Source organism: Wasmannia auropunctata, unplaced genomic scaffold (assembly GCF_000956235.1).
Source record: "Wasmannia auropunctata unplaced genomic scaffold, wasmannia.A_1.0 LD334327.1, whole genome shotgun sequence".
Classification (NCBI taxonomy): domain Eukaryota; kingdom Metazoa; phylum Arthropoda; class Insecta; order Hymenoptera; family Formicidae; genus Wasmannia; species Wasmannia auropunctata.
This window is the reverse complement of record NW_012028563.1, coordinates 78,591-95,083: the sequence shown is the minus strand read 5'-3', so window position 1 is coordinate 95,083 and position 16,493 is coordinate 78,591. Positions and strand designations below refer to the sequence as shown.

Below are 16,493 nucleotides of genomic sequence, written 5' to 3'. Positions count from 1 at the left end.
ATGATTGGCCATTTGCGTGTCCAATCAGGACTCGTAACACCGGTCGCGCTTTTCTGATAATCTAGGACTCTAACTACTTCTAAGTGACTCACTTCTACACTTGATACACTAACACAATTAGATGTGACACATGTACATATATGAATTTCAATATGGCGACGAAATGTTGCAAGTTATTCTGTTCAGCAAACCTGGCAGTACACGGAACATTTTTTGTGCCACTTCCAATCTATGGAGTTACGTCTCCTTATTCATACTTCATGATTCGATCCTGGATTTAACATGGTGGATGCTCACGTGATCTGGAAAAGGAGATCAAAGGCGCCGACACGAAGTGGACCTACTGGTTATACTGTGCACATGATGTATAAAGCCCGTATCAGACTAAAGATTGAGATTAAGATTGGAATGGAATTTGACCAATCAAAACAAAGTTCATTAAATTTGAGATTGATTTTTTTTTCTTCTAATTAGTTAAATTCCAATTCAATCTCTTTAGTCTGATACGGGCTTGTGGTATCCTTGTTGTTCACCAAATGTTAAACAAGAATAAAAAGATTAATCTTGCGCATGATGCGCTTTGCGGAACGCAGCCCCAGTTGTGATCCAATCAGTTTCGAACTAGCTTGACGTTGTTTGGATCGCGATGTTTGCAACACTGCAATGCGACTCATAGCTTTGTTGTCTGCTGAGAAAGAGAATCTCGAAACCTTGCTCTGACTTTCTTTTTTTATGGTGAATAATAAATACAAATTATTGTGCGATTCTTATAGTAAATTGTTTTCTAATTGAGTGAGCGATTTATATTATATTTTAGTAAATTGTGTAACTGTTCCATTATATAAATCGTCATGGCTACTTCAGTTACCACAAATCCGTCTACGTTATTGCCTTTAGGTAAAAGAATTTATTCATGTTCTAAATTATGCCAGTAATGTTTTACTGAATTTTTGCAATTTAATATCAGTAAATTATATATATATATATATATATATATATATATATACACATTATATATATTATATTATTATTTGTAGAACTAGTTGACAAGTGTATCGGTTCTCGAATACACATAATTATGAAAAATGATAAAGAGATTGTAGGAACTTTGCAAGGTTTTGACGATTTCGTGAATATGTTGCTGGAAGATGTAACAGAAAGTGAAGCAACCCCGGAAGGTCGCAGAGTTACGAAGTTGGATCAAATTCTTCTTAATGGCAGCAACATTACTATGGTTATTATCATGAATATTGATGATATTTAATACTCAATAATTTTGAGCCTAGTATTTCTAGTAGATTATAATTTCTGATATGATCGAGATGGAAAGCAAAACTCAAAATTTTAATTTATTTATTCTGTTACAGTTGGTGCCGGGTGGCGAGATGCCAGATACATAAGAATTTTGGGCCATTGTCCTGAGCGCAATGGAAAATTTATTTGTATCCTTACAAGATTATGGCCATGCACTGAACTAGTTACTTATCGCAAGTAAGATTCTATATAAGCTTAAGCTCAATTTTTGAAATAAACTATCGATTACAAAAGATCAAGTCTACTGATTATTTCATTGAGCGGGGGTCTGTCTATGATATCCTGTGACCATGCAGCTCTGAATAGTTCCTTATATCTTCCACTGAACTCATCGTCCAGAATTTCATCTTCAGGACGCGTTCCTTTTACAGAAATATATATGATGGTATGGATATGTAATCCATGGAATGGGACTTCTCGAGACAACATTTGCCAGGCTACTATTCCTAAGGAATAAATATCAGCGGCAAATGTAGGTACATCTCCTCGAAGCATTTCTGGTGCTGCATAGCCTGGTGTACCCTGATAAAGGGATCAATTTTTTATGTGAAAAAACAAAATCATCACACATACATTACATGTGAATAAGTCTTTATAATTATGTATATATGTATAAAAAAATATTAAAACTATGCCTGTGTTGCAACATTCACTACCAATGCTGAAAATCTACAGTGTGCGTATCGTAAACTATAGATTTTCAGCGCTGATAATTTTAAATACAACCCATATTGCACGTATCTGCAATTTTATTAAGAAATTCATTAAAGTTTTTAAGTAAAGATTCAATTTTATATATAATATTATATATGCGTACTCGCGGCCTGATCGAAATGTGCGATTCGTCGACTAGTATAGAACTACCGAAATCGGTGAGTTTGGCTTGACCGTTAGCTGCCATCAGGATATTAGTTGCTTTGACGTCTGCGTGTATCACGCCAGAATCGTGGCAGAATTGAAGTGCGCCAGCGATGTTTCTCCAAATAGAAATGCGCTCCTCTTTCGATAATACCGACTCCTGCAGCCTGTCCTGCAATGACATTCCACATAGTTCCATTGTTATCAGCGATAAGCTACTGCCCTGTTCTATGTTCAATATTTTCACAATGTTGGCGTGTCGCAGAATAGTCGCATGTTTCTCTGAGTTTATTACTTCATCATCGTTTTGTTTGCGTGGAATTATCTTGGCTGCCACTTGGTCTCCTGAGAAACGTACATTAATAAGTAGTATTCTTATCAATTATTCCTGCATACACTTGACAACAAAATTTAGTAAAAAAAATTATAATAAATTACCTTTGTAAAGCACTTTGTAGACGATACCGAAAGCACCCACTCCGAGCACAGAATGATGCTTCCTCGGTAGACCATCCCTGAGTAATCTGACTCTATTAGGAGTATCGATATTGAACGGTGACAAAAGCTTTTCATCTTTTGACCTTTTTTGATAAATGTTATCTGGAGTTTTTGGACTTAGCCGTACTCTAATAAATTATTACCAGTTTATGATCTTAGACGTGCTCTAATAAATTATTATACTTGTTTGTGATCTAATAAATTATATACTTGTTTGTGATCTTTGGTTTAAATAGCATAGGATTTTGGTTACTTTTACCTGATATTCGATATAGCACTTTCCAATGGCCGAGGTGACAGATGCTTTAACGTGGACACGAATCTTTGCGGTGAAGCCATTTAAGTAATGATTACGATACGAATAATAATTTCTACATGTAGAAAAAAACCCGCAGAATTTTTTCAATACTATTTGCATCTAGAAAATAGTGATATTTCCATTATATCGCGTACATAGGAAAACTCGTACTCTCGACGCCCATTAAAATTCTGTTCTCTGTATACAAACACATCAAGGATAATGAAGGAGCGGTAAATACATATGGAGTATTCAGTACGCTCTCAACTTTCAGCAAACGAGAAATATGTCCCTTTTCCCTGGTGAAAAAATTATCATATTTTTAAAAACTTTTCATGTTTTATATTTGTGAAAATTGAAACTTGAAAATTTCTAAACAAATACTTTAAACTTCTTTAGATCTTATAAGTTTTCGTCCGTATATAATTAATGATATATTAATATATTAAATCCATATATAAAATTCATTCATAAAAATCTGAGAAATTTTCTAAAAAGTTATAAAATATAGATTATATAGAAATTCTGAGAAATTGTGAATTCTAAGAAAAATTTTCACCAGGACATATCGAGATTTCAATTATAAAATAATTGGTAGTAAGATAAATATCAAATAGAGTACAATTAAAATATGTTTTATTTCTTCGATCACTAGTTTAAGGAGTAAATCAACTACTGAGTCTATTGCTAATTATTATTATTTTTTTAATACTGTACGTTAACTAGATTATGTACAATCATATGATCTTCCCGTAACAATTCGCTTCGATAATCTTTTGTTATGATACAATATCAATGATATAGGAACGCATATGTATGTGCACGCGCGTACATGTGCATCGATAAATGCTTTATGGATCGATTAAACATCTAATTGGAGATTTGCACTATGTAAACTTGTCGCTAACATTAAGTGCTCGGCTGTACCATCTTGTTTTCGAGCGATTCTGTTTGCTATCACAATGGTTAAATATATCGCTTCCACTCTCCCTAGATTTCTCTCTGTCGATTAATTAACAATCGACGAGTTGTAATAAGTAGAAACAACTTTACGGAAGTTTAGTAAAATACTCTAATACGAATAAAAATACAATGTATCTTCTATGTACTGTGTGTATATATATATATATATATATCCTCTATTTGTTCAAAAATAGTTTATTTAGTTAAATATAACTCTCTCTTTTTCTTTTTCACCAGCCTTATTCTTTACTGTAATTCCATACCGCTCTAATTAATCGTCATCAATCACTTGGTCTTGCACGAAACACGCGCGTGAATTACTTCTCTCAGATTTTAAGCTATGAGAATGAATGAAAATCAGATTTTATGTAGTAAGTTACCAATACCTATCTGGTAATATTTACAGGCCATACAAATCAGCAATAGAGAGAAAACATCACAATTCCGATTTTGCGAACTTACGGGTTTTGAATATATCTATTAAAAAGATCTGCGAAACGGAAGATCCGTTCACGGAGTCCAAGGATTTGTAAAATTAAAAAAATCTGTGGATCTGTTTTGTATAGATACAAAAATATGTAAGAACTATATCCCATATTTTTAAGTGCAATCACGACTAAGTACCTGTGCAAATAAGAGAGACACAAGAGTTGTGTGAGTGTTTTTAAGTATCCTTTATCCTTTATGTAATAAGATGCTCAAATTTGTAAGTACTTGTGAATATATGTATATATAAATAGAAATCAGAAATCTCTCTCGACGAATTTATGTAGCATGGTAAAATTTAGTAGATTATTTGGAGGTTTTTAAGTCCAATATTAATATTTGTTAAACGTGGAATGATCGATGGAATAAACAAAAAATCTAAAGAAGTGAGACATTTGTATATCCACGATTCACAATGTATGATCCACGAAACACTTATTGATTTAAAGATTTACACATGTAGAGGCACAATTGTGAAGAAGAGGAAGAAGTAAAACTTCGAAACTTATATATCGCGTAGTATAGGACCTAAAAATTTGGAATATACAAACATTCGCAAACTCTATCATGTATCTTTGAAGAAATCAAGAATCAAGGCAATTATGTGTTCCCTTGTACATTTGTATAGAGGGAATAAACAAAATAATGTGAACACCTGGGAAATACACTACTTGTTTTGTTAATAAGAGATTGGCCCGTTAATACAGATCCTATATTAATACCGATTCTTGGACTAGAGCCATACAATGCTTGAATAATCATCAACGGGATGTTGTACTATTCTTTTATCAGAATCTTTCATTTGCTTATATAAGTAATAGTAGCGGAGAGAATTTGTTTCTCTATTTTCTAAAATTGTCTCTATATTTTCCAAAACTTCGTGACCGATGCAATTGCTTGATTTAACTATAATTAAATTATTGTGAGCAGTTTGGAAGAGCAGAGTGAGAAGCAGAATTCCTTTTTTAGTATTTTTTAAACAATGACTCCGTTCCAACAAGAATATGTATAAAAGACAAATGTTGTGGGTGAATCTTTTATTTATAAGTAGTGTGTACTTCCCAGGTGTTCACATTAGATCTGTTCGTGTTGCTTGGATTTTTTGCATTCAAAATCTTCGCTTTTTGCTATCTCCAACATACGAATATATATATATATATATATATTTGTGTTTCAAGTACACAAATTTTTGAGAACTTCAAGTAACACGAACTATTAAATCTATTATTTTGTTTGTCCTTGTATATTTATTATTCGTTTGCTACAACTACGACACAACTAAGAAAAAAAAGTTTTCCGGAAAATAAGTTTAAATGTTTATTAAAATTTTAAAATTATTAAATGATTAAAATTTTCTAATATTAATTTAAAAATGCAATTTTGGCGTAATAACTGATCATAGAGGAATAAAAGTATATTCTTTTAAAGTATGTTTTTTACTTTTTTTCCTTACATTTCCGTTTCTTTTGCAAACAATTAAAAAATAACAATTTTTGAGTTGCAGCTGTATGCCGTTGTAGCAAATGAACGATACATGTATAGCCAAAAGAGAAGGGAAGAAGGAACAAACTGTGAAAATATTATCTCTCGGTAATCATCACTAGCCAAACATCCTCATAACATTTCGATTTGGCACTATCCTTACGTGTGCCATTCTCCTTATAAAATACTTCTCCTGAGCATTGCATCATCAAGCGCAAATATCAGGCACTCAGAGGCACCGGATTTCGACTTAATTTCAAAAACGTCCATTAGGCATACATGAGTAATTCAATCATTTCGAAATATACGGTCAAGCTGTTTACATAGTTTTATGAGAAAAAAACAACTGAAATGTATAGGTAGATGTAGTATTAGTAATTATCAATAAAAGTAAGTATTAATGCGTCTGAAGACTCGATTATGAAATAAAAATTTTATAATTAAATACAGAAGAATAAAAAATTTGTGCAAATGAGATCTAAAATGACTTAATAATTCTATCTGAATTATATACCTATATATATATATATATATATATATATATATATATATATGCATGTTTTGTATCTCTACTTGAATTATATGACACTGTTTATCAACTCCCTATCAATGGACGTATATATTTCAATTTGATAAATAGAAACTCTGTATTTGCAAATTAGCGCTAGATAAAGACTTTGAGAGACCCTGATGTGAAACAGGTATATAAGTAGATAATTTTGGAAGGTACATGAATTTAGAGAGAAAAGAAACAGAGAAAAATACTCAGTGATATCGAGTAATCGATTAAGGCACAATCTAACCAGGTAGAGGAGCCTCCTCGTAAAAATCCAACTCGTCCTCGACTTCGTGCTCGGATCCCTTACTGTCGAGGGCGCGTAGCTCCGCGGTGGTAAAGAAATGGCTCATCTGAGCACGCAACGGTATCATCAGAATAAGGAAGAAGGGTAGGGCCAAAGCGGCTCTGGTACTCTTGACGATCCACAACACAGCTAGGCACAAGATCTGTATGAGGGTGAAGATGTGCATCTTGTAAGTTTGCACGCGGCGCACGTAGTTTGCCGTGCCATGGTGCTTGACCGGCATGAAAAAAAGCTTGACGCGGTCAAACAGTTGCACGCCGTTCGTCGACGAGATGCCCATGTAGAGGAACACACCAAGAAGGACGGACATCGGTACCCGCCGCAACAGTGGTGCCATCAACACACTCACGCCCATAAGTATCGCAACCAGGAGAGCGCTCACCCGTTGCTCCTTCACTTCGACGATGTGCGGTTTGTCACCGGGCGCATGAGTGCGTGACATCACAGTTACAGCGGATACGTGAGTAAGAGAGCGCACCGATGCGGCGGAACACCAGGGTGCACCCATCAGGCCACATCCTACATTCATCAAGCAGACCATTACGATGTCCATGTGATAACCATTGCCCTTTCGCAGTTTACGCTCTTTTTTATCGATGATTAATCTGCAAAACGAATGGTGCAGTTAATAAAAAACACGAACATCTTTGAGCAATTAAGCAAACAATTTAATTAAATTTACTTACTCTGATATTTGAGTCTCCATAAATACTAGTATGTAAACCAGCAAAGCTGGCACTACGCAAGCTAAAGCCATCCAAAGCGGTATTGGTTTTTCGAATCCGGCGGGAGACACGAACCAATTTCTATCAGGTATAGTTGGGGAGAGTCCTTCGGGAACCAGCAACTTCTCCGTTTTTACCATAAAAAGATAGTCGATTAGAACAAAGACGATGATGCTAATAGGCACGCCGAAGTCTCCGAAAGCTCTTCGAGCACTACGGCCTAAGTAATGGCTGTTACGGAAGATCCTCAAGTAATAGGCGCCCAGAAAGGTACCCAGGCAAAGGATAGTGCACATCAAAGCTGTATTGGGCTGATTGATCGGTAGCCCCGTTGCGTCGTGGCTCGGTATCAGTTCACAAACGTTTTCCAAGCGCAGGATTTCCTCAGTTTCGTTCCACGGCGATCTGGTGACCTTCATTTCAGTAACGTAGAGCGGATAGGCTGTATTGTTGGTGTCCGGATCAAAGCTGTACTCGTGAAGAAGAGGATTGCGCACAAAGTAATTGTAAAGCTTGATGAATGTTTCAACGATATAAAGGATAGAAATCAACCCAGTAAAGATCTCTTCGGTGAAGCGTGTGAAGAGTCGCACGAGGACCGAACCTTCGACACAGGCGATCGCCAGGGCGATGATACCCATCCAGGCGCCAACATATACTCGTACAGTAAGAAATTCAAGCTCGTTCGCCAAACAAAAGTTGTATAAGCTCTCATCAAAGAGTAATAGCGGACCAGTCGTGCCAATGATCACCAGCGGTTGAGTGGCAAATAGTGCCATCAACACACCCGTCCACGAACTAGAGACCAGAGTTTCGGATATGCCTATTACATTCTGCGTCTTGTCGCTCATCAGGCCGCCGAAGGTGATGGCAGCGCACAGTGCGGCAAAGTACATGAAGATGGCTGCTGCGAAGCAGGACGAGCTCAGACCATCCGTAAAATCGGATAAATAAAAGGAATAGCGACGTTTAATGTCGTTGATGAGGCCACCGAATGGTCGTTTGGTACGTCGCAACGGATCATCATCATCCTCCGGTGGTTTCTTCTCTTCTTCCCCGGCGAGAAGAGCTGTTACATTAAAGATGAAAGGATAAGATCAATAAATTTCAAGAACTGAAAAACAAATGTTTAATTATCGAGATATTTATCAAGTTTTAAAATATTTAAAAAAATTACCCTTTTTTACGGCCGCCTCACTTTGCTCCGGTTTGCTCTTCTCCTCGAGCGCCTTCGCTTTTCGTTTTCTGATAGCCTCGCTCTTCGCCTTAAGCTCGCCGAACGGTAACAAAGCCTGTCTCTCCCAGTCGCCGGGTGGCAGTACAATTGAATCGTCTAGGAACTCGTTAATTGCCGAGAGCAATTCTCGCCTCTCGTTGGCCTTATAAGCGATTTTATGGAACGACGTATTCGCCATCAGAGTGGAGATGGACCGACCGATCTCGTGATAGTCCAAGTCTGCGTTTCTCGGTCCCAATAGAGTAAACATGAATCTGACTGGTATCGTGATCTCCGTAATAGACGGCATAAATACACCTTCGGCCAATCGTACGAAAGCTATCGTCGGCTGATCCAAAAAGTCGACGGCGCCGACAAGTACGACTGTTGCCTCAGCACCGGCTGGAATTCTTTTGAGGATATAGTCGTTGTGGCTCTTCTTCAAATCCTCATTACTGCTCATGTAAGTTAGCTCCTCCTTGATATCGACCACCGTATGATTGTCGAGCGCCAGATTCGACAATACGATCTTCGGCTTCGCGTCGTGTAGATTCTGTCGGATATTTCGAAACTTTTATAGAACAATCTGAGAACTTTTCAATTCCATCGAAAAAAACTATATAGATCTTCGATAAGAAAAATCAATCAGCTGTTTCTCAATATCTTGAAACCAGAACAACCTATGTCGTTGAGTGATTGGAATTAAGCAAACGAATGAACCAAGTCTATTAACTGATACAAAGATTATACAAACAATAAAAATAATAACTTATTTACGAACATAACTTACTTCTCATAAAAATATGAAAAACGTACAGAACTGTTTTAACTTGTAAAATGAGACATCTGTTTATCTAATTTCATGATATTGTTTAATTTACGAAAATAATGCTTAAAATAATATTATAATAATAAGTAATAATAATGAATTCTCTACAAAAAGGCAATGATTGATTTTTAAATTTATTTAGAATTAAGCAGAATAAGAATATACTATAATAGAAGAGTGTGATTGCTCAAGTATTTTATGATTATGAAAAATATGAAGCGAAGTGAATATCTCGCAATAAGAAGGCTACGTTTGTAATAGAAATAATTGTAATTATTGTAATTAAAATTATAATAATTGTAATTAAAAAGTGAGAAAATTATCATAGCGTATTCATAGATGCACTTGCAAGATAATACACGAAAATACTATAAATAGAGATATTATTAATTCTTTTAAGTTTCAAACAAAGTTTATCCGCACAATTGCGAAAGTCACGTCATATCTTCATGATTTGCTCCGCGATAATTAAAGAAAATTGGGCAAAAAATAATAACAAACTGTAAAGAAAAAAATGTAAGGAAGAGAAGCGCAGCATACGATTACAAGTCGTTAACGATCGACAAACGGTACTGTATGAATATTTCTAGAGTCAATTTAACCCAGGTGGTTCAAGTCGTGCTAAAAAAGGCACTGCGTGGAGACGCAACACAATGGAAAAACTGCAAGCTGTGGGAACGAGCTGCGGTTGTTTTATTTAGACTACGGACTAAAATTGCGGTATTTATTTATTATGGAAGTAACTGAAGGATAATTGATTATCCTTAAGCTTTTTAACGTTGAAACTAGTTTCGACGTTAAAATCAAAAGAGAGCCAATACACGTATAATGTGCTTTTAACGCGCATACGATTGCATTGGCTTCAAAACTACATTAATGTGTTCAAAATTATATTTTAAAAAATGCGATGCTTACGGATTTGATTAATAACAGGTTTTACAAAATAAATGAGTAGCTGTCTAGACTCATTGTATGCATTATCAAACACATCAAATGTAACTAACGCAACATAAGTATATGTATATAAATCGCACTTAAATTAAATTCTTTATTAAAAAATTTAGTTCGCTCACCAGCGAGTAGTACGCGGTACCTACTGTCGTTAGATGGACACAGCAAAGTTCTACTTTTTATAAATAAAAATACAAGACAGAATAAAAGCTACAACATTATGAAATCTTTCATCTATGTTCTCATGAAACGATTTTTTGAGTCCCTAAAATGGAATTCCATGATGAGAAAAGTTTTAAATATTTAGGTATCTACATATTACGATTGAAATTTAGCTGCCACACACAGATTCTTGTTGCTGCAACTATAATCTTTTCTTTTCCGAGAATTAAATGTAAATTTAATGCGAGACAAATATAAGTTTTAAATGTGTATTTACCATCTGCTTTTAACACGGATTTAAATGTACATTATACACGTATTGGCACTCCTCGTAAAATTTTAAAGACTAAACTATGCAATTGAAATAGACCTTAAGCTAAGCTACGTTATTAATGACTATTCTAATCAATATTCTATATTATTATATGTCTACCCATTTATTAAAATTAACAATAATTTAGTGACAAACTTTAACAAATGTTAACTTTGTATTAATGATGTCAATATTAAGCACATAAAACATACATAATATTAATATCAGATTAAGGATATTTGAAATATTGACTTAATAAATTGTTGATTTATGACCGATTTATCGATATAATCGGTAAAAGGAAAATTTTACAAAATGGCCATGTATACTCATTGTAACCCGTAAATCCATGCCAAATTTACTTTAAAAAGTACATAAAAATTCATATGAAAAGTGTGAGCGAACAGTGTGAAGGACTAGAGTAATAGAAGTGAAAAAAACTGCGTTTGATTCGGGAAACGAGAGATTTACATGTTGAGTTACATGGTTCTCAGCGCCTTCCCGCGCAGCATCTTCTTCCTCCAGCCAGATGGACTGTGGAAATAATATTAGCACTGTCAGTTAAAACCTATTCCCTGCTACCACCCGTTACGACTACTCACTACTGATCGCGTTTGATACATTTGCCCTCGCAGGTGATCTTCGACATTTCCATAAACTGCAGCATCTTCATATAAAATTGCTTTAATTTCACGTCTCAACGCGAACACGATAAAATATCAACGCTATACACGATAAATCAGCATTCACATTACAGTCATGATTATTTTCCGTTTTTGATCATGAGATTCGAAACATGCAAACTGCATTGAAAACCAGGGTTTGCATCAGTTTGTGGAGCTAGAATTGAGACGGAATTCATCGAATCTAATTTATATAGCAACCCTGAAGCCCGTAAACACGGTTACCTGTTGAGCAATCAATTATCACGATTCTCCATCTTTCATCGGCGGTGCTTATTTTCGACACAAGCAACCTCGAAGCGAGTTTTGCGAATCTTAACCAAGAGTCGGTCGTTTTCATGCGCACGATGCACGTTACGCAAAGGATATTGTCATTACGGACGAATTACCTGAAGGCTGGTGTAACTGGAGTAGCTTCTTTTGCCACCAAAACGGAAACCACGTTCGTGCTCGTGCACGTGCCTGTGTCTGAGCAGGAGCGCTCTCATCACGACTGGTCTGTCTTGAGGCAGGATAAGCTCCTCGATGACCATCTGCTCGACTACCCTGTAAGCCAGCCCAGGCAGATCCTTTTCCTCTAGATCTAGGAGAACCACACCGGTTTCTAAGCAACGACGAAGATTCAGCAATGAATGGAAGCTAAGGGAAGCCACGTGAGGTCTGCCCCATCTGTCAGCACCCTCCTCAACATCCTCCTCATATTTAATCCATCTAGCGGTCTCTCGCCATTCGCGCTCCTCGCCCAGGCCATGTAGCTCGTCCAATTGAACGAATACCTCGTGCGGCGAGTGATCGTACATCTTTTTGAAGGTGTCATGGGGAATGCCGCCCTCCTTCCGTCGGCCAATCTGTATCGTTAAATGAGCGGCCTTGTGCCGGCGCATGCCACGCGGATCGTCACTACGATGCGACTCCAGATCATCGATGTCGAGTTCCTGCAAAGTGCTCGCTTCTTCCGGCTGGACGCTGACACGTCGGGCCAGCAAGCTCGAACTGTCTGGAAAACCGGCTCCTGATCGTTTTCGCCATTGCGGATCCTCCTGCAGAGAGTATTTGCGAGATTTGTGGTGGTGACGTCTGGAAGAGTAGTCGATAATGGGACAGTTAGTTAAATTTTTTGTAAGCAAATAAAATTTAATTTTTTATAGAGAAAGTAAAAGAGGCTCCACAATCGTGATTTAATTATGATATAAATTTAAAAAAAGAGTTTATCAATTAATCGTACAAACATGGATATAAGTTGAAATTTGCCAATCTTGTGAAGATAATCAAGATAACATACGCACAAACTTACTTCAGACTGGCTTCAGATTGGCCTTAATCTTATTATAATACTTCTGTCTCATAACGTGCCATATATAAAGATAATTTATAAGGTATTTATTCAGAAAATTCTTATTTGAAAAGAATTAAGAAATCTGAACCATAAATCTAAATAAAGTCAATGCTTAATTAAGTCACTGACACATACATTTTTCAGCACACCCCATCCTATAAATCTTAAACCGACTATCCGACTTGGTACCGCTCCGTACCGGAATTGTCACGCTGTAAATCTAGCTCATCGCTCGGGATGGTACGAAATAAAGGTCGGTCTTTTCGTGCTCATAATTGCGCGGTTCATACAGCGCAAATATGAGTCCACAGAAATTGTGACACGAAATACCTGACCCCGTCGGATTTAAACTTTCGCTCTTAAAATATCGAGGATGATTCGGATTCGTGCACGTAATATATGCAGACACGATATTCAAATTAGAGTTACTTTGACCCGTATTCTTATCAAAGATATGTTGTTTTACTAATCGGAAAAAAATACATTCTTATTTAACACTAAATGTGTTAATTAAATCGCGTGATCTTTCCTTCTTTCTTATCTCCGTCGCTCTTTACAAGCCCAATCATGTCCAGTCAACTTACTTATGTTCGTGTTTCTGGTGCCGTCGGCGATTCCGATCTTCCTCATGGCCGCTCGGTATGGTATCCGTTGGCACTTCCGGTGTTTGCGTGCTCGATGCATCTTCCTCCTTGATCTTCTCAAATTGTACCCTCGGACTGCCGATGATTGGACTGTCGCTGAAACCGGAAGCTGCTCTCTCCGAGATCGGCGCTTCGCTTTCGCTGCTGCCTACATTTACAGTCTCCTCCACAATTCCCTCATCATCTTCAGCCTCTGCTGTGACGGCCAATCGCAATCCATTACGGTTTATCCCATCGACCTCCTGGACTTCGTTACTCCTTGCTTGTACATTGCCATGATCCTCCTCAGTGAATACTTCCGCCGCCGATCCTTCACTAAAGATATTAATTCTTAATTAAATTCACTAAAGATATAAGATTGAATTTCATTCACTCGAAACTTGAGGAATTTTGCAAAGTTGTCTCTTAGAGCTATTAGAAGCTAAACACTTATTAGTTTCAAGGTTCGTCAAGAATATTAAATCAACCGCGTGCATGAAAATCGATCATCCGATATATGCATTTGATACGCAAAAGATATTGCTCTCTCGAACGATGATTCGCATAAGATTTCGAGTCGACAAGGAGAAAGCCGAAGATTTTGCCAAATGTCTACTTTTATTGAGTTAACTTACGGTGAAAGGTGTCGTCGCATAGACCTGGAATGCAAGCTCTTCAAGGGCATGTGCGGATGCGGGTAGCTTCTTTTACGGTATTCTGAAGAACGTCATTTTTATTATTTTCTCTACGAGACGACGTCAAAAATAAACAAAAAAAAAAACCATAATATGACTTACGATTGAAATCGCGATCGCCGCCATATCGTGGGGGTGGCCCGCGATCGCGATCTCGATCAGATCCAACCGATTCTGAGGGCGATCCAAGCCGGGCTACGTCGAACTTTTCTCCGGCGTCCATCGCAAAAACCTTTTCCATCTCCTCGTCGAGCTCCGGTCCCGTTTCCGCGGCATGCCCGTCGATCTGATATAACAAATAAAGATATACGTTAATATTTGTTGCTGCTGCGTTAAAGGGAGAGGGAAGATTTGTATGATTAAATTGAAGGCAAAATTTGCGAAAATTTTATTTCAAGAAAAGGAATAAATGGATATCGTTTAAGTGTTACCCCCCTTAGAAAGCATGTCTAATAATGAGGCAAAAAATATTCTTGACATACTTAATCTCATCGCAAACTTGCAGTATAAAAATAAAACAGTATTGAGATAAGTTCAATAATTCTTATTCTCTTGCTTGAAATTAAATAAAATTAATTTATTTAAACAGCCATAACTTGATGAAAAAAAATCGTACGGTCATGAGCCAAAGTTTGTTTGAAAGCTCTTGAATGATACTTTCAGATGCCATTGGGTTTATTCAGAAATCAGTTTCTGTTTTGCCACAAAAAAATATTAAAAGTGACCAAATAATTTTGTTGCCTTTTATTCTAATTTACTCAAAATCCTGATGTGCAAGGCGAATACTTCAAATGGCATCATATTCAACGCGAAAAAAACCTTCGGGAAACATGGTTACACTTCGGAAAAAATTTCGCTGTAAACATAGTGTTATATTTAAGGTAATTGCAACCATTTTGTTCTCTGAGAGAAGAATCCTTTTTAGGACATTTTAGGTATGCAAGAGATAGATAAGTGCAGTAATCGCCCTAGGTCACTCTGCCTATGTAATTCAGAAAGAAATCGATACAGATATCTGGCACTTATAAGGGTAAGTTGCTGGTTGTGTTCAGGAAGAAATCGATATCTGTATTTTAGAAGACTGAGATAATGTCATTAGGATATTGATGATAAAATGTTTTAATTATGCAGTATACTTTGATTCTCCTACTCTTCATATATACAATAGCAAGTAAAACGATCTTATTTTGTCCATATAATTGTTATTCACATTATTCATCAGTATAATAAATTTTATATATTTTTATGATACGTTAGCACTATATCAGAAATATTTTAAAGTAATTTTCATGATATAATAATACTTTTCTATTGATTTAAATTTCTCTATAGACATAAACAAAAAAAAGTTAGTAAAATATATGATTTTCGAGAAAATCAGTTTCTATAATTATTTTTTTTATTCAAAAATGCGGCACGCAGTTTGTGTGTGGCTGAATATATTGTAACAATAAAAATTATTACACACCAACATCCGTGTCGGCTCGCATAGGCACTATTTAGTTATTTCTGATTTATTCATAGGTTCTTAGTTGCTTTAATTTAAATTTATTCTTATTTTTTTTAATTTGTCTTTCATAATTTAATCTTAATGTGCGTATATTGTATATTTTTAAATAATATGTAAAAAACGGCATCTTTACTAGAAAAAAATAAGTTATAATAAAAAAATTCAAACCGCGTATTTATTTTGCTTGCTGCTGCTATACATCTGTATAACAATACATTTATATAACAATACACGTAAAAAATATGCAAAAATATTTCAGGAAAAAAACATTCTTTGTAAAAAAAGAAAAGCAAACTCGTTAATATTATATATTAAATGAATGAGCAAACTAAGTTTAGATACTACTAAAAAGGTAGTTTTTATTTGTCTATATGAAATTTCTTAACAACAATGATAATAACAAATAATATCGCGGGAGAATCCTAAAAAGATTCTTTATTAGTCAAATCTGGTAATTAAGAGGATGCTGAAAGGTCGGCCAAATTTGTACGAAGTCGATAAAGCAGACTCTTCAGTGTCAGTGGTATCTCTAAATGAACTTCTTACAATATCTTCTGTCTCGCTCAAACACGTGGAATGTCCTTATCTAACTTATTGAAGTGCCATCTCTTGGAAAATCCGGCACTACTACCAACGTAATTTTTGCTGTCTTTACCTCGGCGAGCGTACGAATTACCACAAATTGCAT

At 36.0% G+C, this 16,493-nt stretch overlaps 3 protein-coding genes across 8 annotated transcripts in view; 1 reads left to right on the top strand and 2 right to left on the bottom strand.

The window, feature by feature from the left end:
• Positions 1-639: 639 nt before the first annotated feature.
• On the top strand, positions 640-1,962 carry LOC105458776 (U6 snRNA-associated Sm-like protein LSm5). 2 transcript variants are annotated; one of them, XR_975577.1, is made up of 4 exons: positions 640-897; positions 1,038-1,234; positions 1,368-1,491; positions 1,686-1,962. XR_975577.1 is itself a non-coding variant. In XM_011704320.1 (3 exons), exons 1-3 carry the CDS (start codon positions 852-854, stop codon positions 1,398-1,400), a joined length of 276 nt encoding a protein of 91 aa, XP_011702622.1. In that variant the 5' UTR covers positions 640-851; the 3' UTR covers positions 1,401-1,549. The 2 variants fall into 2 exon arrangements, 1 of the variants encoding a protein (XP_011702622.1); XM_011704320.1 differs by lacking the exon at positions 1,686-1,962 and having other exon boundaries at positions 1,368-1,549.
• On the bottom strand, positions 1,330-3,400 carry LOC105458777 (serine/threonine-protein kinase mos). Its single transcript, XM_011704321.1, has 4 exons — positions 2,930-3,400; positions 2,611-2,798; positions 2,132-2,517; positions 1,330-1,836 (listed from the first exon to the last, which is right to left on the bottom strand). Exons 1-4 carry the CDS (start codon positions 3,007-3,009, stop codon positions 1,540-1,542), a joined length of 951 nt encoding a protein of 316 aa, XP_011702623.1. The 5' UTR covers positions 3,010-3,400; the 3' UTR covers positions 1,330-1,539.
• Positions 3,401-6,487: 3,087 nt separating this feature from the next.
• Positions 6,488-16,493, bottom strand: part of LOC105458775 (band 3 anion transport protein) — a 39,668-nt gene continuing 29,662 nt past the window's right edge. For all 5 annotated transcript variants that reach the window (XM_011704315.1, XM_011704317.1, XM_011704314.1 and 2 more), the window contains 7 exons: positions 14,398-14,581; positions 14,236-14,317; positions 13,562-13,936; positions 12,031-12,718; positions 8,665-9,256; positions 7,449-8,556; positions 6,488-7,367 (listed from right to left, as the gene is read on the bottom strand). In XM_011704315.1, coding sequence (XP_011702617.1) covers positions 6,698-7,367; positions 7,449-8,556; positions 8,665-9,256; positions 12,031-12,718; positions 13,562-13,936; positions 14,236-14,317; positions 14,398-14,581 — 3,699 coding nt within the window. In that variant the 3' untranslated portion in view covers positions 6,488-6,697. The remainder of the gene's footprint in view (positions 7,368-7,448; positions 8,557-8,664; positions 9,257-12,030; positions 12,719-13,561; positions 13,937-14,235; positions 14,318-14,397; positions 14,582-16,493) is intronic.